Source organism: Mirounga angustirostris, unplaced genomic scaffold (genome assembly GCF_029215605.1).
Source record: "Mirounga angustirostris isolate CCGP_5_RB_7025 unplaced genomic scaffold, mMirAng1.0.hap1 SCAF_4, whole genome shotgun sequence".
Lineage (NCBI taxonomy): Eukaryota > Metazoa > Chordata > Mammalia > Carnivora > Phocidae > Mirounga > Mirounga angustirostris.
Genome location: NW_026991712.1, coordinates 125,463,541 through 125,486,103, shown reverse-complemented (window position 1 = coordinate 125,486,103; position 22,563 = coordinate 125,463,541). Strand labels below are relative to the sequence as shown.

At 36.1% G+C, this 22,563-nt stretch overlaps 1 protein-coding gene across 1 annotated transcript in view; it reads left to right on the top strand.

Moving 5' to 3' along the window:
• IFI44L (interferon induced protein 44 like) overlaps positions 1 to 22,563 on the top strand; it is a 62,468-nt gene that overhangs the window by 20,416 nt on the left and 19,489 nt on the right. Inside the window, 7 exon segments of the mRNA XM_064587539.1 lie at positions 3,540 to 3,596; positions 9,774 to 9,920; positions 12,320 to 12,449; positions 12,452 to 12,490; positions 14,102 to 14,202; positions 16,376 to 16,460; positions 16,463 to 16,617. Of these exon segments, the coding sequence (XP_064443609.1) occupies positions 3,540 to 3,596; positions 9,774 to 9,920; positions 12,320 to 12,449; positions 12,452 to 12,490; positions 14,102 to 14,202; positions 16,376 to 16,460; positions 16,463 to 16,617 (714 nt within the window).

Here is a 22,563-nt window from a genome sequence, read left to right as displayed (position 1 = left end):
CTTTACTCTGTTTGAAGGGGTAGTGTAGAATACCCTCATGCAGGAGATGGAGACCTCGAAAGGAAGAGGAGTAATGGAGAGATCAAGAGAGAGAAACAATGAGGGACTGTCCAGGTGAATCAATACCATTTGAGAGTATAAATATTGAGGCTAAGTTTCCCTTTTTGTATTACAAAGGACAGTGTTAGGTAAAGGATGTCACAATTCCTAATCCTCTAATGCTGTACTACTTTGGGAATAATTAAACATTTAATGGAGTTAAATGTATATTTGGGGTTTAGGCTGGAAAGGATTGGTGAGGGGTGCCTCAAAAAGGGAGAGACTTCTCTTTTATCTGGGAAAGGGCCTTTCCTGACTTTGAGGATTCTGCTGATCTTTCTTTACCATCCTAACAGTAGGACTTACCACTTTGCCACATTTCAGAGGCCATCCAGGATTTTTGAAAGTTTACATAATTTAAATTTGAGCTAGAAGTACAGTCCAGCCAAAGTCACTGTTTTTTAGCGAAACAGTGCTAAGGGACATAGTGGATAAAGCATAAATGTAGTGGGAGGTAGAATATCACCTAAAGTGAGAGGGATGTTGTAGACAATTTAAGCATCAATACTAGAGACTTTGTGTGGTGGGTGGGTGGGTGGGTGGGTTGTGGCACTAAAAAGTGATGTTTTGAATTTAAGTGTATCTATTGACAGAGGAATGGATAAAGAAAATTTGGTATATACATTTACACACACACACACACACAGGAATATTATTCCACCATAAAAAGGAAATTCTGCTATTTGAGACAACATGGATGGACCTTGGGGGCATATGCTAAGGGAAATAAGTCAGAGAAAGACAAATACTGCATGATCTCACTTATATGTGAAATCTTAGAAAGCCAAACTCATAGAAACAGAGTAGTTAACAATGCAGTATTATATATTCGAAAATTGCTAGGAGAGTAGATCCTAAATGTTCTCACTGCATGTACAAAAAAGGTAATTATTTGAGGTAAGGGATGTGTTAGCTAACATTATGGTGCTAACCATTTTGCAATATATACATGTGTCAAATCATTGCATGGAATACCTTAAACTTACACAATTTTATATATCAATTATATCTTTTTTTTTCTGGGGATTTTTATTTATTTATTTGGTATTAAAATCCACTGGTTCTTGAGTAACACATGAAGTCTGAAAACAATCAACTTTCTTGAGCCTTATTTATTTATTTTTATTTTTATTTTAAGTAATTTTTTTTTGGTAGCTTCAAGTTTTCATTTAAATTCCAGTTAGTTAACATATAGTGTACGATGAGTTTCAGGAGTAGGATTTAGTGATTCATCACTTACATATAACACCCAGTGATCATCACAACAAGTGCCCTTCTACTCCCCATCACCCATTTAACCTGTCCCCCTGCCCACCTCCTCTCCAGCAACCATCAGTTCTCTGTAGGTAAGAGTCTGTTTGTATCAATTATATCTTAATAAAGCTGGAAAAAAAATAAAGTCAAAGTGGCTGTTTCTGACAAAAGTTTGTAGTATTGTACAAATTCAGCCAGCATCCATCTATTTAATAAAATACTGAGAGGAGTATTATGGTGGGTGATGTGTAAGTCTGTGTCTTTTTTAGAAAGCTAAATTTAAAGATTATATGTTGCTTTTTCATAAAAAATGCAAGTTCATATTGAATAAAACAAAATTGATTGAGAGACTCAAGAAAGCCCCCAGATGCTTCAGAGACCAGCTGACGAGTAATCATCTTGAAGTGACCAAACTCAATCTGATGCTAAAGTAGTTACTTGATAGCATAGCTGATTGAAGTCTTCATTGGTGTTGTAAAAGCTGGGAGAATTTGGTTCCCAAATCCCATCCCAAATGTGGTGAGTCTCTGGGCCAATTTATAGAGAGCAGATTTAAGTAGATCTGATTTTTGCCATCAATCTGAGCAAGATGGAAACTTGTATACTAGCTGCAAATCTTTGCAAAATCTTGTTCTGAGTTGGAGAAAATGCAGACCACTGGGGTCAACCAGACAATGGAATTAGGATTATGGCCAATATCCAGTTGCATGCCCCCCCACTGCTTTCCCAACACAGCTCACACAATGGATTTGAGCTGTTCTAGACTCCAGGATAGGAATGACAGTGGAAGCAAAACTGCAGGTAGAGATTGTAGGAATGGGGGTAGAGATGGCAAAGAAGAAGAACAAGCTATGTTAAATAATGGTGTGTAAATATAATTGTCAAAGTTATTAAAACAATTGATTTCTTTTGAGAGAGAGAGAGAATGCGCATGCACAAGCAGGGAGGAGGGGGAGGGGCCAAAGGAGAGGGGGAGAGAGAGAGAGAGAGAGAATCATAAGTAGGCTCCATGCCCTGCGTGGAGCCCCATGTGGGGCTTCATCTCACCACCCTGAGATCATGACCTGAGCCGAAATCAAGCCTCAGACAACTAACCAACTGAACTACCCAGGCGCCCTCCAACACAGGTTTTTAGATGGGACCTATCACACCTCTGAGCTCATGTGAGGGGCTGGTGTCTTCCAAAAGCTCAAGGAAGGGAGAGCTGGGAATATTAATTTCTGGAAGGTGCTTGTTTATTCAAATGCTACCATTTATGAGCAAGGGCTACCTGAATTATTGGATTATTTGTGTGTGTAGAGGAATGAGAGGCAGGTTTGAAACTGTGTCTTCAATGCCAATTCTACAGGCTCTCTTAGAAGAAGATGAGCTAAGTACAGACTACCAAATGATCTCTTCTACCATCTCTATGTCTTGTTTCTTTATTATTAAGGAGTTAAGCCTTTTTTATTTTCATTCCATTGATGATACAAGCAATTCGTCAAACATGAAGATTCCTGGTTTCCTTAGTGAAGTGACGGCTGTTTGCCGAGCGAGGTTAGGCCCTCCTGCTTCAGTCTGAGTTCTTGAGATGGTCTGCAAAATGAGAAAGAATCTCCTGCTCTTTTAAGTCAGGGAACAGTGGGAGGACCTGACCATGGCAGGGTGTGCAGATGGTGGTGACATGGTCCTCAACACTTGCTGATCTCCAAAAGCCTTCTGTTTTACCTCAGTTGATTCTCTGTTTGGGATTGCGGCTCCTCTGTCATAGCTAGTCAGAAATCTGTGGGTTTTTGCTGAAATCGGCCTGACCCCCAGCAGCACAGAAAACAGAGGACCCTGATGAGAGTAAGTTGATAGCAGAGAAGTGGATGAATTTGAGGCATGTGTCCTGGAGTTGGAATTGACAGCTGTTTTTTTGTATTTCAACATACAGAAACTGAATATTTCTTTAAAGAAGTCACTTAAAAATCTAGTGAGCTGTGAGGTTTTCTTCTCTCTGACTTCAATTCTTTGATTCTCCTAATATTTTTATTTGACTCGACTGTGAAAATTTAACTGGTTCAGTTCCTGTTCCCTGGCAGGAGGAGGCTGGCACTCTGCCACGTGGGCTGGGCCTTTACTATGGTTCAGTCTCCTTTTCTCGGAGTCCCTGAACCCTGGAAGTTGCTGAAGAAATTTATGTGCCTATTTCTGTGTCTCCTTAGCTGTCCAGACAGAGCAGCTACACTCAGCCTCAGTCCTTGTACAGGTTCTACAAACAGGTAAGTGACTTGCTGCTTTCCACTTTTCCTAGGCACTTGCAAATAGTAGTCTTCCTTTTTAATTAAAAAAAAATCATTTAGAATGAAAAATTAGTTAATGATTTTTTATGCTATCTGCTCATCCTCTCTTTACTCATCTTATGTGTAATGTAGAGTAAGTAAGAGGCACAAATGCAAGCTTTGTGACAGTATATGTTCCCTGTTTTTCAATATTTAATGGAAAATATATTTGATTTTCTCCTGGATTGAGAAGCATGGCAGTGACACCTCGTTTGACGGGGATGCAAGAAAAGAAGCTGCAAAATTATTTTGGAGGAAAATAATTTACCCTTCTCTATAAACCTAATGTCCATGAATTCTCTGGACATAATTTTGACAGAAATGCTGTGACCAAGGGCCTACTGTGATGGTGATTTATGGTGAACATTGTGTTTTGGGGGCCTATATAAAAGAGAGTTACAAGAAAGATGACAAAGTTCCCATTGTCCTTCTTGCCTTTCAAGAGAATGAAATTTCAGAATGCAATATAGGAACATATTCACCGTCTATATTTCTTCATGAATATCATAAAGGGTGGGATGCTTTCAAATTCCTCCTTAATCTGAAGCAAAAAAAGTGACTATGAACTTAGATGCAGTTAAAGAACTTGGACTACTTCAAAATCAATCTATTTCCTTTGAAGAATGTGAGGTTTTTTATTGTGAAGATAGATTTAATCTGATAATCTTATATAGCGCTCTCTCCTGAATGTTTGGCGGATTTGAGGCAACCCATCTCTTTAAGGAAGAATGTCCTTATCTCTGGGTGACCAAGACTGAAACCTGGCCACACATGTTTGCTGAGACCCAACCGTGGTCAAAAGTAGCATATATAGAGTTTTCTGGAGTGTGTTTGTGTGGGGGAAGGGGTAGGGGAGGGGGAGAAAAGGTAGAAGGAGAAGGGCGGGGGAGAGAGAGAGAGAGAGAGAGAGAGAGAGAGAGAAAGGGGCAGCAAACTTAGATTGTGAGATTCTCTTGGAATGAAACCAAAGCCCAAACTTCTCTTGATTGGTACTAGATCCTGAAGTTTCCCATTGTATCCATTATATTAAAAGACCAAAATGAATTTACTTATTTTTCTGCTAAAGGACATTGTTTCCAATATTTGCTGTTATAAACAATGCTTTTGTAATGTATTCGTGAATATAACTGTGCACAAAAATACTTCTTTTAACCAACTGAGCCACCCAGGTGCCCAAAGATTTTATTTATTTGAGAGAGAGAATGAGAGAGAGAGAGCAGGAGAAAAAATACTTCTTTTATACTTTCCCAAGAGTGTTATAGAAATGCCTATTCCCTTATCTTCTTGCCAATATTTGATATTACCAAACTTTGGAATATTTGCAATTTGATGGTCAAAAGATGGTTTCTCATTTTCTTCTTTGCTTATTCCTGATTACTAGCAAGTCTATGTGTATTGGCCATTTACATTTCTTCTCTGAAATAGTTATTTATGTCTAACAATTTAAAGGAAGGGACCCTAGGAATAATATCCCCTGAGTATTTTTATGTTCCAAACTCCTTGTCTGTGGTCTTTATACTTGAATGATCATCAGAGTATGTAATTCTTTGGGGGATTTTGTAATGTTTCTACAGGATTGATGTTGCTGTGGAAAACCTAGGGCCAGACTTACTTATTTATTTTAATTTTTTCCCTTTGAGTGATTTGATCTTTCTTCCTGGCTGCCCCAAACATCTAAAAAAATTTTTGTTGATGTCTGGTCAATTTACTTGGATATGTCATCATGTTGACAATCCTGGATCAGTTAAGGAAACTTTTTATTGAAGTATAACACATAAACAGAGAAATGCACAATTGATAAATGTACCAATTGACAAACTTTTATAAATTAGACACATATTAATATAGCTACTACTTTGATGAAGAAATAGATTATTATCATCATTTCAAAAGACTCCTTGCTGATTCTTCCTGGTTATTACCAGCCAAAGATAACTATTACTTTGGCTTGTGTCGACATTAATAACTTCTTCTTTTTGAATTCTATATAAATGGAATCATATCAAAATATGTACTCTTGGGTGTCTGACCTCTTACATTCAATATTACGTTTGAGGGATTGAGCTAAACAAGGGAGTGGATTATAAAATCAGACCTCTACAAATCAGATATCTTACGCAGTATTAGGTTTGACTAATCATTTCAAGGATAAAGGCAATCAGAAATCTCAGAGAAGGCAGAAAGGGTACAAGATTATTCTTTGTGGCTCCTAGGTCCTTCCTTTGCATATTAGACATATGCTTTCTGTATAAAAGAACAGGCAGGATTGTTTTATGAAGTTTGTGGGCCACCTTACGTATTGAAGAGTGGTTACGTTATGGAACGTTTATATGTCAGTGCTATAGACTGAATGTGCACCCCCCACCCCAAACTCATATGTTGAAGCCCTAATCCCCAATGTGACTATACTTGGAGATGGGGCCTCTAAGGAAGTAATTAAGGTTAAATGAGGTAATAAGAGTGGGGCCTTAATTCAATAGGATAAGCGTTCATATAAGAAGGGACACCAGAGAGCTCACACTCTCCCCACGAACATACAAGGAGGGGTCATGGGAGAGCACAATGAGATGGCAGCCACCTGCCAGGAAAGAGAAGAGGTTTCAGGATGAAATCTACTTTGCTGCACAGTGATCTTGGACTTCTCAGCTTCCAGAACTGTGAGAAATAAATTTCTGTTGTCCCAGTTCATGGTATTTTGTATGGCAGCCTGAGTCGACTAAGACAATCAGCTCACATGACAATTCCCATGAAGACATGCCTCATAAATCCATAGAAGCTATATTTATTTATTCTAAGTAATCCTTAGCCAGGAGCATCCTGTTAAGGACATTCAAGAGGTAAGTACTTTCCTTGTAGGAAATATCATTAGTCTATTTAGCTGGAGATAAGATCATTAGCATATTTTCAAAGAAATTAGGCTGGGTCATTTTTCTTTTTTTCCCTGAGTGTTACTTGGTAAAGTGAGTGAATGCATCTCAGGAGATCTGCTTTAGCTCCCTACCTCCCTACTGATTCATCCATATTATGTGTGTTGGAGTCATTTGTTCATTTTCATTGTCATATAGGATGCCAGTATAATGATTCCATCATACCTTTTTTTTTTTTTTTGAAGTAGGCTCCATGCCCAGTGTGGAGCCCAACTCGGGGCTTGAACTCAAGACTGTGAGATCAAGACCTGAGCCGAGATCAAGAGTCAGACACTTAACTGACTGAGCCACCCAGGCGCTATTTTAAAAAAAAACAAAAACCTGCTTTTTTTTTTTTACATAAAATTACTGTTGGTGGACATTTGAGTTTTCCAGTTGGGGGCTATTACAAATAATAGTGCTATAAGCCTTCTTGTACATGTGTTTTGGTTCACACATTCATATTTTTTGACGAATATAAATATAAAATTTCTGGGTCATCGGATTTGTGTATGTTCAGCTTCAGTGGATACTGACAAAGCTTTCCAATGTAGCCCTACCAATTTCCACTGCCAGAGCAGTGCATGAGAGTTTCTGTCACTTTTAAAGTTTTCCCAGCACTTTTCGTTACAATATGTAGCCATTCTGGTATGTGAACTGTAGCATGACATTTTGTGAATTTGGTTTTCTTTGATTAGACTAGTCAGTAATTTATTTATTTTATAGTTTAAACCAATTACTATATTAATTTATCCTATTTTCAATTTATAAAATCTGTCTGGTATTTTTGTTAATTCCCTCTTATATTTCTAAAGTTTGTTTCTGTATTCTTTTCTGTTTCTATTTTCTATTTTCAAAACTTTCCTTCTTTCTTGTTATTAGCCAAGTGTACTTTTATCACAAGGTTGATATAAAGTGTTTATATTATTGTTATTTTCTTTATATTTACAATTTTGATTTTTAATTTCCTTTTGGATGTTAAAGTTAAGAAGTTCTTTGAAAAATTCCAAGAGGTTGCTTTTCTCTTTGTTTACACTTATTCTTTTCTCGTTTTATTATAGTCATTGTATGTAGTCTTTAGTATTTTTACTTTCGGTTATTTAAAGAGGTTTTCTTTCCACATGTATAGCCATATTTTTAAATGTTTCACATAGTATTCTTTTGTAGTGTAGAGAATTGCCAGCATCACTACACCTGATCCTTTCAGGTTTTTTTTTTTTAAGATTTTATTTATCATGTATTTATTTTAGAGAGAGAGCCTGAGTGAGTGAGTGGTGGGAGGAGAGGGAGAGAGAATCCACAGCAGACCCAATGCTGAGCATGGAGCCCAACGCGGGGCACAGAGCCTGACCTGGGCTCAATCCCACTACTGGGAGATCATGACCTGAACAGAAACCAAGAGTTGGTCACTCAACCCACTGAGCCACCCAGGCACCCTGCAGCTGATCCTTTCAGTTTTAAATCCACCACCAAAGAGTGTCTCTTCTCAGGAAGTAAGTCATTCTGGGCCTGAGTCTCATTGGTTCACATAAAGTCCTCAGGCCTCCCCTGAACCACTCACTGTGCTCTGACTGGGTGAGGGATGAGTCCTACATTCTCTTCGGAGCCAGAAAGAAAATCAACTGGGCTGGAAGTTCCAGGAACCCCAATTGTAGATATAGGTTTTGGAGAGAATTTGGTGCTTGTGGTTTTTTTCTTGTTTGTATGTATCTGTACCTTATCCCTTTCAGACCTCTTGGATTATGGAGAGGAACTGTTTTAAGTTTTTCCCTGGCCTGTCCACGCCTTTATGCCTTGCTTCTCTGATTCAGAAAGGACCCCAGTTCTCATTGCCCATGTTGGAGCAAGCCACATACTACTGCTGAGTAACTGGGTTAGAAGAGATCTGTGGACAATCTAGTTTTACCGTGCCCATCTTGCCTCTAGCTCTAGATTCTCCACATGAGATGTTAAGGAGATTTGCCAGAATTTTCTCCACTTGCTTTCCTTATACTCTGCTGTTGTCATGGAAGAGCTATTTCTGTCTTTTTCCGTAGTGACTGCGTTGACATTCAGTTAGCCAGTCATTCAACAACTTGTACTTTTCATTTTTCTTTGATTATTTCCCTGTATTTCTTGGACGAAAGAATCATGAAAGGGATTACTCAGTAAGTCAATGTTTTTAATCTTCTGTTATTCTGTTTATTATCTTAGACTTATTCTTTTATAGGTTCTGTCAAATTGGTAGCACAGATTATAACATAACTTGTGGATCATCAAGAATAAACTATAGTTATATTTATAATCATAAGACTATTTGATAATACCAGTGTTAAAACAGAAAGAACTCTGAGTAAAGGGAAAACATTCCTATGTTTTTATATACTTGAAGGAAAATAATTATTTGGCTGCATGTCTACATTTTTGCTTAGACATCTTGAAGTTACCGTTTCAACTACTTTAGGGAATTGCTTTGGAAGGGGTGGCTGGTAGGTGGAGAATACTTACATGAACTTCAAGAACATGTTGGAAATTATCCACTTCCATAAACTTCAAAAGTCACATGTGATGTTGTGCTTTTTGAAGTTTATTGTTAATAAGTTATCTTCATACTTAACACAGTTCATATTTATTACAAGGTTTATATGTGTCTGGTTGCTTAAACCTGGAAGGTTTTATGTCTGATTGGCTCTGTTTTAAGTGTTATTTTTGCTTTTTTCTTCTTTTATAGTAGGTTTTGAAGTCCTTTTAACAGGAAAGCAAGTTGCTAATCAAAAATAAATAATAACATATAAGAAAAGAAAACGAATTCTAGGAAAACTTATGGTAAGCTCTTGTGATCTACCCTCGGTCAATTTTTAAAATTGTCCTGTCTAAACAGACTCCACAAGAGATTATTGTTTGACATGAAAACTTACAAACCACATAAAGACCTCGTTCACCAAAGCAGATTCTGTTCCTGGGTCCAAATGGGGCTGGGAAGTCTAGCTTTTTCAACTCGGTAAAATCTGTTTTCCGAGGCCATGTAACACACCAGGCTCTGGTGGGCTCTGATACAACTGGAGTATCTGACAAGGTATGTCCATTCAAGGTCACTCAGCCTTTGCTTCTTTGTTCAAGTTAATTAGTTTTGAAAAGTCTTTTGCTGATGGACTTCATTCCACGTAGACTTTATCTCCATTTGCAATTAAAAAAATGTACTCTTAAAATTGCTTTTTTTCTCCTCTTGTAGTACAGGACATATTCCATTAAGGATTTGAAGGATGGCAACACCCGACTGTTTATTCTGTGTGACTCAATGGGGCTGGGTGAGAAGGAAAAAGGGTGCGTGGATGACATAGTCTACATCTTAAAAGGCCACATTTCTGACAGATACCAGGTATGATTGGGCTAATCATTGAGAAATTATAACTGATATTTAAAATGTTTGTTTTTGCTCACTATTGACAACAGCCGATACTAGTCTAATTTAATGCATTACCATTTATTTTCTTGAACTATACTTGTTCAAGGTCATTTGTTCCTTTTTGATATTTTATTTTACAAAGAATTAAAACATCCAAAAGACTCTTCTGTCATAGCTGTCATAACAACTCTGAATGTTGTTATATATTCAATTGCCTTTGGCTATGTGAAACAGAAATCCAATACATCAATTTACTCACATAGGTCATTTCTCTTATGTAACAGAAGTCTGAATGTAGGCAGCTTTGGGTCCGTGTGGAAGCTCTCTGAGGTTATCAATTTCAAGGGTCCTTCTCACTTTCTCTTATGAGACCCTCAGTATGGGGTGCTTTGTGTCCCCCTAAAATTCACATGCTAAAGCCCTAATCCCCAGTGTGGTGGTATTAGGAGGTGGGGTCTTTGAGAGGTGATTAGGTCATGAAGGTAAATCCCTCATGAATGGGATTAGTGTCCTTACAAGAAGAGATAGGGGAGAGATGATGTTTCTCTCTGCCATATGAGGACACAGCAAGAAGGTAGCTGTCTACAAATCAGGAAGAAGGCTCTCATCAGACACCAAATCGGCTAGCACCTTGATCTTGGACTTTCTAGGCCTCAGAACTGTAAGAAGCAATTTTTGTTCTTTATGGCACCAAATATGGTAATTTGTTATAGCAGCCCAAGCTGCTTTAGTCAGTATACCTGACTAAAACGTGTGGCTTTCATCCTTACGCTCTCCAGATGTTCACACTGAGCCCTGTCTGTGGTCTAGGCAAGAGGAGCGGGGATTAAAGAGAAAGCCACTTTAGTTTGTCACTTTTTAAAACTTTCTAGTCTTTTTTATAGACATTTAGATTTTGAATTAATCATTAATTTACTTTGTTCCAAATGAATAGTCAATTGTGCCAGCATCTTTTGTTGAATGTCTTTGCATCTTTTCCCTACCAAATACAGGGATTGGTTTGTTCTATTGATGTATTTATCAATTCCTTTATGATATTATTTTTATTACCATATCATTTAATTTTTTTTAATTACCATAGCAATCAACTATGTTTTGATACCTCACTGGACAAGTCATGCTCATTATTTATTTCTTGCATTTGTTTTTCTTGACTATTTTCACAATATACTTTTCCAAGTGAGCCTGTTTGTGTTTTGATTGTTTGTGTTTGATTTGTTGGTGCTTTGATTAAAATTACATTAAAATTTTATATCAAAATTTGATTTACATCTTCACATATCCAGTGTTCTTATCCAGAAACACAGCATGTTTTATTTTTCTATTCATGCAAGGGCTTTTCATTCTTTAGTATAGCATTGTCTTGTAGAGGTAAAGTTTATTTTTAAATATTCTTTTTTTAAAAACAACTTTATTATAGAGAATTTTAAACTAATGCAAAAGTAGACAAAACTATTTAATGAATTCCCATTTACTCAGCTTCAACAATTTTTGACTCATGGCCCATCATCTGTGTCTATCCACTTTCTCCTTTCCTGTATTACTTGGAATCGAATTTAATACATCATAACATATAATCCATAAATCATAGCAAGTACACCAAAACTCTGATGACAAATACCTAACCCACCCTTACTAATCAACTAACACTTACCCAAACCACATGCAATTAGTTTTGGTGTACTGAAATATAGTCTAAAGTCAACTTTACAAAATAAGGCATAGTCAAAGAATCCATTTTCTTTCTCTGGCCCTTCAAATACATTTCTTCCCTTTTCTTATAAGCAACCATATAACAATTTATAGTTTACTTTCCTTTTTCACTACATAAGAAAATACTTACAGATTTGTGGTTCTCCTCTTTTTAGAGAATTCACCAAATACTCTATGTTATTGATATATTAGAATCTTGCCACTACAAATAGTCCTGAAGTTGATAGGCTTGCACATGCATCATTTTGTATTTTTGCCAGTATACCTGTGACAGATTCCCAGCAGAGGGACTGCTAGTTCAAGAGTAAATGCATCTCATTTTGAACTACTTTCGGCCCTTACATTCTGTGTGATGATACCAGATTTCTTTCTGAAAGCTCTCACCTCCACCACATTACTTCTATCTAGAACACTTTCGTCCATATGCTCATTCCCTTTAGCAGACTAACTCCCCCTACTTTGTAGCTCCCAGATTACTTGTCCCTTTCTTGCAGAAACTTTACCTGACTGCATGAATGGGCTGCTAGCTACTTGCATAGACTGTCTTCTCTACCGGATTGTTAGCCTCATACTATCAGAGACTTGCACACTGTCTGATACATAGTATGTGTTCATGAATATCTATGGAATTAATATGTTGCTTTATGTTTACCTTACAGTTTAATTCCACGAAACCAATCATACCAGGTCATAGTAACTATATTGATTACCCATTGCTGAAGGACAGAATCCATTGTGTGGCATTTGTGTTCGACATCAACTCTGTTGAATACCTCTCTTGTGACATGATGCAAAGATCAAAAAAATTCAAAGGGAGTTGATAAAGTGTGGTGAGTCTCATTCCACTTTGCTATTAAGGGTAATTAATTAGACTATATTATAGATTGATTTTAGAACAGGATGAAAAATTTGAGAAATTGCATATATGAATCTTCCCTGGCCCATCAGTGTGGTTCAAGCAAATCAAGCACTTGATAGCTGTATGACTTCGTGCCATGACCTAAACTCTCTATGTCTCAATTTCCGAATCTGTAAAATTAGTATAACAATAGCACCTATCTCAGAAATTTATTATAAGGATTAAACAAATCAATATATTTGAAGAGTTTAACACAGTCTTCACCACCTGCTACCACTGTATCCTAACATGAATTAATTTGCCAAAAGTTCTAGATTTCCCCTTGGGCCTTAAATGATTAGAAATGGAAAACAGTATTTCAGTAAGAAAACGCGGCAGGGAAGTAAGATGTTAGGTAGGGCAGGGTAGCATAAAGGCTTTGGAGAAGGTAAACAGGATCGGGGAATTAAGGTGCCCCATACTGGCTTTTCTTGGCTTTATTCCCCTTTCTGTCTGGGAGAGAGCCAGTTTATCACAACTCTGGTTAAGTTAGAAGCATGGAGTGATTTACTTGCTCACTGAAATTTGAAATTTTGCCAGGGAGGGGTGCAGGGAGCTGGCTGTTAACTTTGTGACAGAAGAGCAATGTATTTGTGATGCTTTGACACATGCTATTTCCTTCTTGAGGATTCTTCTCCCCCATCTTGTTTATGAGATCTCTTTTCTCTAGTCTGCATAAAAACAACCGTTTGGGCAGGACAGAAGACCAATCAACAATATTGTAACATCAATAGCTTTCTCTTTAGCTATCTCTTCCAAGAGGTGGCTTCATTTGAAGACTCATTTCTTACCATGGAAAGCAATGAAGGGAATTTCCTATGTCAGACGAATTCCAGGTACTGATGAGTACTTGAGCGGGCTATTTTTAGGGGCGGTGGGCCTCCCCAATTCTCTGAAATTGCTCCATAGATACCCTGTTGCATAATTTATAGCTGATTAACTAAAACATACTGATGCTGTCTTTCTTTCTTTCTTTCTTTCTTTCTTTCTTTCTTTCTTTCTTTCTTTCTTTCTTCTTTCTTTCTTTCTTTCTTTCTTTCTTTCTTTCTTTCTTCTTTCTTTTTCTTTCTTCTTTCTCTTTCTTTCTTTCTTTCTTTCTTTCTTTCTTTCTTTCTTTCTTCCTTCCTTCCTTCCTTCCTTCCTTCCTTCCTTCCTTCCTTTCTTTCTTTCTTTCTTTCTTTCTTTCTTTCTTTCTTTCTTTCTTTCTTTCTTTCTTTCTTTCTTTCTTTCTTTCTTCTTTCTTTCTTCTTTCTTTCTTTCTTTCTTTCTTTCTCCTTTCTTTCTTTCTTTCTTTCTTTCTTTCTTTCTTTCTTTCTTTCTTCCTTCCTTCCTTCCTTCCTTCCTTCCTTCCTTCCTTCCTTCCTTTCTTCTTTCTTTCTTTCTTTCTTTCTTTCTTTCTTTCTTTCTTTCTTTCTTTCTTTTTTCCTTCCTTTCTTTCTTTCTTTCTTTCTTTCTTTCTTTCTTTCTTTCTTTCTTCTTTCTTCTTTCTTTCTTACTGATACTGTCTTTAATGATCAAAGTGAAATGTATCTGTTCGGCCTAGGTGTAGCACATGTGGTTTTGCTCACTCATGTGGATAGAATGGATCTGATTACAAGAGGTGACCTTAGAGACATATACAGATGTATGCCTGTGAAGCTCAAGGTAATGAATGATGTTCCTCTTTGTAGACACATTTTCTGGGATATGTCACTATAATCACATGATATTACTGTGAATAAAAATAAAAATGGACACCTACTGAACTTAAGAATTAAAACAATTGCTTGGGTAATTCAGACTTATGTCTCAAGATTTAAAAATTAAATATATATTCATTTTTACAAGGACACAGATCATTCCATTCATTATAATTTAACCCAAATAGGTTCAATTCAACAAATATTTATTGATTGCCTGTCATAATTGAGTCAGTGTGATAGTCTCTAACCAGATACGCAGAAAACTAAAACAATTTCTCTGCACTCAAAAGCTTATAATTTTATTAGTGGAGGTGAGGGGATGGGGGGAGTGGGATAGGAAAGAATTGACAGAGTATGAGTATGATAAATCTCACGAAGGGACTCAAAATCAAAAGTTTAGAGGAGGTGGGGAGCTCGGGTGGCTCAGATGGTTGAGCGTCTCCTTTGGCTCGGGTCATGATCCCAGGGTCCCAGGATTGAGCCCTGCGTCAGGCTCCCTGCTCAGTGAAGAGCCTGCTTTTCCCTCTCCCTCTGCTGTTCTCTCTTCTTGTGCTCTCTGGCTCTATCTCTATGTCAAATAAATAAATAAAATCTTTAAAAAAAAAGTTTAGAGGAGGAAAATATTGTGTTAAAGGGGATGGGGAAGATTTCATTCCTGGAGTGTCACTGGGAAATAGCTTTCAAAGAGGAGGAGGATTTCAGGAGGTGAAGAGACAAAATGCGGAAAAAATTCAGGCTATGAGGATAGCCTAAGTCAATACCTCAGTGTAGGAAGAGGCAGTGTGAGTGGGAAGCATGGGGTCATTCAGTTTAGTGGAGGGCTGAATCTTTGTAGGGGGAGATAGAGAAGTTATATTTGCATGAGGTGACTTTACTTAATTAGGTGCATTATGGGGAATCATAGCAATTTTTTTCTCTTAAGTTTTTATTTAAATTCCAGTTAGTTAACATACAGTGCAATATTAGTTTCAAGTGTATAATATAGTGATTCAACATATCCATATATCACCCAGTGCTCATCACAACAAGTGCCCTCCTTAATCCCCATCACCTGTTTCCCCCCATCCCTCCCACCCCTTCCTCTCTGGTATAACCTTCAGTTTGTTCTCTATAGTTCAGAGTTTATCTCTTAGTTTGTCTCTCTCTCTCTCTGTCTCTCTTTTTTTTACCCTTTGCTCATTGGTTTCTTAAATTCCACATATGAGTGAAATCATATGGTATTTGTCTTTCTCTGACTTATTTCACTTAGCATAATACTCTCTAGCTCCATCCATATTGTTGCAAATGGCAAGATTTCATTCTTTTTGATGGCTGAGTAATATTCCATTATATATATGTATACACACACACACACCACATCTTCTTTATCCATTCATCAGTCAATGGACACTTGGGCTATTTCCATAATTTGGCTATTATAGATAATGCTGCTATAAAAAGTAGTGATATAACCAAACTGAAGCTTCACAAAAATTAATCTGCTACCTACATGCAGAATGAATTGAGTCAAAAGGAACCTGGACTTGGGAATACCAGTTGGGAAGATGTAATGATAGCTAGTATTTGTTGAGCACTAAATATGTGATAAACTTTCTTATTCAATACTTACAACAACCTTGTGTCATTACCACATTTTATAGATGAAGAAACAAAAGCATAAAGTAAAGCATTTGCCAGTGTTTTTGACAGTGACGAGAAATAACAGAGCCCTATTTTGAACCCAGACAATGTCATTCCCAGATAAAGTAGTCTAAGCAAGAATTAAAATATCATTATTAAACTAGTCTAGTAAATTTGACTAATTCATGAGAATAACTCTTAATAGGAAACAGGGAAATTACAGATTCTAGCATAAGGGTATTAAAAATGCTTCAGTTTCAAAGTAATCTATATGGAACTATTAGTTACCTTTCATTTCTAAATCATATGGAATCTATTATGTGCATTCTTGATGAAAATTCATAGTGATATTGGAGATTGACTTGTGAAGCTCTTTAAGAAAGTAATTTATGGGATCAGATCTCTATCTTCATTTTCCCCAATAGGAATACTATTGCCAAGCTCCTGCTTTTTGTTATTGCTTTCACAATATATATTGACCTAAAATAGTCTTTGTCACTGTTTCTATATTGCAGTTAGAGACCGTCCACAGAGAACTTGGATTTGCTCTTTCTAACATCTTGGTGGTTAGTAATTACACTTCAGAGTGGGAGTTGGACCCCATAAAGACATTCTGATCCTCTCTGCACTGAGACAGACGCTGTGGGCTGCAGATGACTTCTTAGAGGATTTGCCTCTTGAGAAAACAGGTAGATGCATTTGGTGGTATCGACATTTGAAGGTGTCCTGTATGGCTATTCCTGCTTGGATCTATTGGGTATGTGGCAGTTCACTGTGTCACTGTAGGTTGCGGTCTTGTGAGTAGTCCTCCCCTTTAATTAACTGGCTGGATGTGTTTTTTTCCCCTCACATTTCCTGATTTCCCACACTTAGGGTACATCTTAGAGAATTTGCACTACTTCTGTTTCCCCCATGTCTTAAGATAGAATCTTTGAAATGATGCACCTCTGTCATTTCTACTGTCTGAACACCCCAAGTTGTATCCTTGCCCTCTTCTCTCAAAAAATATGCTTCTTTGCTTGTGACCAGAAATGGATTTGATCAGCGTTGTTCCTGATCAGATGTGATCTTTGATTACTTGCTGCTTTCTTGGGACCTATGTTTTTGCCTTTTTTGCCTTGACTTTTTTGACGTGTCTCCCGCCTCAGAGTTTCTCTTAATGCCACGTGGTCAGTGCTAGGTAGATGTATGTGCCTTTCATATTTATGGCCTCAGATTTTAGCATTACATGTATTCTCTCTCAAATTCTCTCAAGAATACATGCTGTACTGTTTCAATCAAAGATCAGACAGAAGTTTCAATTTATACTCAAATCTTAGTTTGTGAGAAATCAAATTAGAATATCATATCCTCTTTATTCTCTCTCACTTGCAAACTGCTAAGAAACTCTCAGGTTACTACTGACTCCACCATCTTGGTTTCTCCATGTCTTCTCTTCTTCATGGAGCATTCACTCCCAAAGTCAGGGCTGGTTGGCTTAGACCCTCCAGTAGCCCAATGTTCCTCCTCCTTCTGGTTGCTTTTCCCTAGATTATCCAGTAAGAATATTTTGTTTCTCTTTTCTCAGAGATCAAAGAAAAGGAATAATCAAGTGTGTAAAAGAAGGAAAAAATATGTGAACCCTTCACATACTAATAATATTTATCTCATCATAGAAGATTGAAAATTGAGAAATAAGAAAACACAGGAAAAAGAGAAGTAGCTGAAACAGAAGGGACATGTTTTATTTATGTCTGGGATGAAGATACATATATAAAATCATAATACCTGCAACTAATGAGGAACAGTGGGCTTTAAAGCCATTAATGGTGAGAAAAAATGATCATAATTTTTTTGGATTTATGTTCTGTATCTGTGAAAATTGAAAGTTTCTGTTTAGAAAATCTGAATTTAACTTGTGTGTGTGTGTGATTTTGGAAAAGTTTATTTTAATTTGTCAGCATCTTCTGGTCTTCACCTACATCATCTTAATTTTGTCTTCTTGTTTTATTTCTAAAGTATTTGATCTTCTCTTTGGGTCTCCAGTTAATGTTATATTCTTTAACCTAAAGCCATTTTTTTTTGTTTAATATCTGAAACCCTTTTCTGAGAAGTGACAATATTGGTAAGAGTTTGAGAGGATTAAAACTGACAAAGACTATTGTTTGATTTTTTCGGTCAATTATGACCATTTTAGTTACAAGTGACAAACCTCAACCTGAATTACATGATTAAAAAATAATCAAACCATATAAAAGGCTGGGATTGAACTTAACTGCCTCAGAAATGGTTGAATCTAGGGATTCAAAAGCTATTCTCTCTTTCTCTCTCTCATACACATGCACGCACACTCACACACACACACACACACACACATTCTGGTTCCTTCTTCGTGTCTATTGCTGTCATTCTCTCAGTCTAGCATTCTTGATAAATCTTAAGCCATTTGAATCCAAGCTTCAAGTTGACATTCATTCAGTCTTGTGACCCAAAAAGGAAGAGGGCTTTTCTTTTCCAGTTTTGCTGTGAAATAATCCAAAAAAAGGACTGCAATTGATTTAGTTCAAATCATATGCCTACCCCAGGAACAATCACTTTATCTGCAGAAGAGAGAGAAATATGATCATCCCATCTTAAGTCATACTTTCCCAGGAAGAGTGATTTGTTATTAGAAGAAGGGAGTTAAACATGGACCTGGGCACTGTTGGATTAACTGAGCTGGAGAGGCACCTCAATATCTATCTTATGGATTAGGGAAGTTTTCTATCTAGTTTCTCACTTAGATTATAAAGAAAGTCTTATTAATAAGTCTAAAAATGATTAATAATTACTTTTAAAAAGTTTTTTATTAAAGTAACGTATACATATAAAAAGTGCACAGTTCATAATTATATGGCTCAATACATTTTGATAAACTTAACCCATGAAACTAGAACTCAGGTAAGAAACAGAACATTCTAGAAGTCTCCTTTAAGCCCCAGTCTAGCTACCTAGGATATCCACTATTCTGACTTCTAATTGCATAGATTAGTCTTGTCCTTTTTTATCCCTTATATAACATTATGCACTATTTACCCTTTTGGGTCTGATTTCTTTCATGAGATAATGTATTTGTTAGATTCATATTATTGCACATAGGTAAAGATAGTTTATTCTCATCTATCCTATTATCGTGATGTTAATGGGTAGTTCTAATACTCTCCTTATAGGTCAATAATACATTCCATATATGTTGCATTAAGCATTTTTCTGATTTATAACTACATAGAAATAAACCATATGATTTTGGGTCTTTCCAATTTTGTATAATATTAAAGATTCCATAATGGGAACATACTATATTTCAATTTGTAAGTATAGCTTGAAAATGAGAAGTAGCATTATGAAGAAGTTGACATTATCCTAAAATTTACAGGGTAGTGTAAAGGGTCAAACACAGCCAAGATGTTCTTGAAGAACGAAGTGGGAAAACAGGTATAAAGAGACATATTAAAAAATGTAAGTTGACTGTGGTGCATTAATAAATTAATGGAACAGTATGGAGAGTCCAGAAACAGACTTAAACATGTCTGGACATTTGTTCTATGATAAGGGTAGCATTACAGATGAATGGAAAAATAACAGACAATTCATAAGTGGTCTAGTCAATTGGTCATCCATATGGGGAAAAATAAAACTGAATTCCTCACATCATACACAAAAGTCTACTTTAGTTGGACTAAGCACCTAAATGCTAAGAGGCTTTTAGAAGATAAAATAGAAGGGTACTTTTATAACTCGGGGGTAAGGGAATATTTCTTAAGTAATATTTCTTAAACCAGATACAAAAGCTTAATTTCAGAAGAGATTAAAAATTCAGCTACATTGAAATCAGTAACTTTTATATTCAACAAATCCCATTAAGATAGTGAAAAGACACAGCAAAATGTGGGAGAACATATTAGCAAAGAACTAATAAAAGGGTGTACAAAGAAATCCTACAGGTCTAGAAGAAAGCTAAAATATAAAAGAAAATGAACCAAAGACTTGCGAAGGTGCTCTAAAGAAAAAGGAAATTCAAATATCCAGTACAGAAGAAACATGTTCTGTATCTGTATCATCTATATCTACCTATATATATAAAGTTCCAAACTAAAATAATTTGGTTCTTTTTTACTTTTATTGAAATTTAATTGACATATAAAGTACACATATTTAAGGTGTAAAAATTGAGTGAGGTTTGACATATGAATACACTGTAAAATAGTCTTGACAGTCAAGATTACAAATATTTCTATCCCCCCCCCCCAAAAATGACAGAGTGACTTTGTAATCCATTCTCTTTATTCTGCCTCTTGTTCCGGTCCTCAGACAACCACTGGTCTGTATTCTGTCACTTTAAGTTACTTTTCATTTTTAGAATTTGTATGCATGAAATTGTAAAGAATATACTCTTTTGCGTCTGGCTTCATTTATTCAGTATGTTTTGAGATTCAACCATGCTGTTGCATGTAACAATAGTTCTTTTTATTGCTGAGTAGTATTTCGTTGTGTGAATATACTACATTTCTTTATCCATTCACCTGTTACCAGACTTTTGGATTGTTTCCAGTAAAGGACATGCTATACAGACAGGCCCAATGAGCTAGCATTTTGACTCTCAGTTACATATCTTAAGGGTACATTTTATGTATGCATCAAAATACATGTATAAGAATTTTTGTAGTAGCATCCCAGTTGGAAGCAACCCACATGCCCATCAATAGTAGAAAAGATAATAAATTGTGGTATATTATATAGAGTACTTCATTTCATATAGCAAAGAAAATTAAAGAACTATAACTATATATATCAGTGTAAATATTGCAAATATAATATTGACCAAAAGGATAAAGACATGAATGAATCTATACATTATAAATAGATTTGTATAAATCTCACAAAAGTTCTGAATAAAAGAGAGGAAATGATGGTAATTACCTTTCAAGGGTTTGGGGTTGTGATGAGTCAGGAGCTCACCTAGTGGTTCTGCAGCAGCTAAAAATGTCCTTTGTTTTGAACAGGGTGGTGGTAAAATGGATCTTTGCTTTATAATTATTTTTAAGTTCTACATTTGTATTTTATGTACTTTTCTGCATGCATTATATGTTTCATAATTAAGACAGAAAAAAATGAGAAGTGATATCATATACAAACATTAGAATTAGACAAAACTGGGTCTCTGCTACATAATATGTGAACTTTAAGAAGTCTTTCATTTTCCTGTCTTACAGATGATGGTAACACTTTATTCATAGATATGTTGTAAGAGCTAAATTAGATAATATATACAGCTAGATTATCAGTGCAGGCACTTAGAAACGCAGATGCTGATGGACATTGCCAATCTTGTATAACAACAAACTGATAAGTTACTATATCTCTCTATTGTAAATTTAACTTTATTGTAGTTGAAAACAAAGGTAAGACTTGGACTTTGATAGCTCATAAAAAAATGAAAGAGACCGAAAGCCAAATTATCAGAGTTTTTGCTTTTGGTTGTTTGCTATGCGATTTTTTTAAAAAAATATACCTTTGGCTTCAAGGGCATACTGTAACTCAAATTCAATTTGCTTTATAATAGCAAATAGAAACATATTAAATGGCTTGGTCACGTCTGCCCCCTACTGGTTAATTTACAAAGTGGAAAGGATGCTGAAGGTTGAATTTGGAAGCTTGAATAGAAAGTGCTGAGGTTTCTAATTCTTAAAAAAACCTATCACAACAGACAAATTTTCAAATGTGTAATTTTGTTAAAGGTACGCAACATTTAAATAGAAGATAATTTTCTCCTGGTGTTGAAGATGTGGCAGTACTTGGAAATGCTGTGGTTTGCATTCTCTAATGTTTCTGGCATTATATTAGGCTTATTATGTACGCATACTTGCATTTTAAGCTAAACATTAATATGTCCTATTTTAGCATTTTTGCTAACCTGCAGAATAGAAATTTAATATGTAATACTTAAGGCTTATGGTGACCAACGAACACACAAAATTGGTACTTTTGCCTTTTGCTTTTCATAAATGTGACCCCCAATTATATTACTTTTGGATAATGAAGTCTTGAACCCACTTATACAGGAGTTAATTTGTATAGGTAAATCACAGTTGTGGGGAACAGGAGAAACATTATACTTCAAGTGCCATGTTCTCTCAATTTGAATTTCTATTTGATTTAGGATTATTACATATGAACCAAGAGTTTGCAAATTAGTTACTATAGTAAATTGCTATAAAAACATGAAAATATGCCCCGTTTCCATGTCAGTGCTGCCTTCATTGAGATTTACAGTGGATTCCTTTCAGCTACGTAGTCCAACCCTTTCTTAGGATGGTTTTCCTAATCTGGACATATTTGATCTCACACCCTAAAAAAGAGCTCAACTGAGTTACTTCCTCCTCTTCACTGTTTTGTGCATCCTCCTGTCTCCATGGCTTTGTTCATACTTTGGGAGCAGTTACTTAATTTCTCTTTGCCTTGTCTTCTCATCTGGTAAATAGGATACTTTACCTACATTGATTATTTTGAGGATTAAATGAGAAAGTATATGTAAAATACTTTTTGAAAAGCCTCTGAAACACATTAAGCACTAAATAACTGCCTTTAACCATTATTCATTTTTCCCTGATCTTGTATAATATTCCTCCCTCACTCCCATCTACCACCTACCAATAACAGATTGTTTTCTCTGCCATTGGCCTTC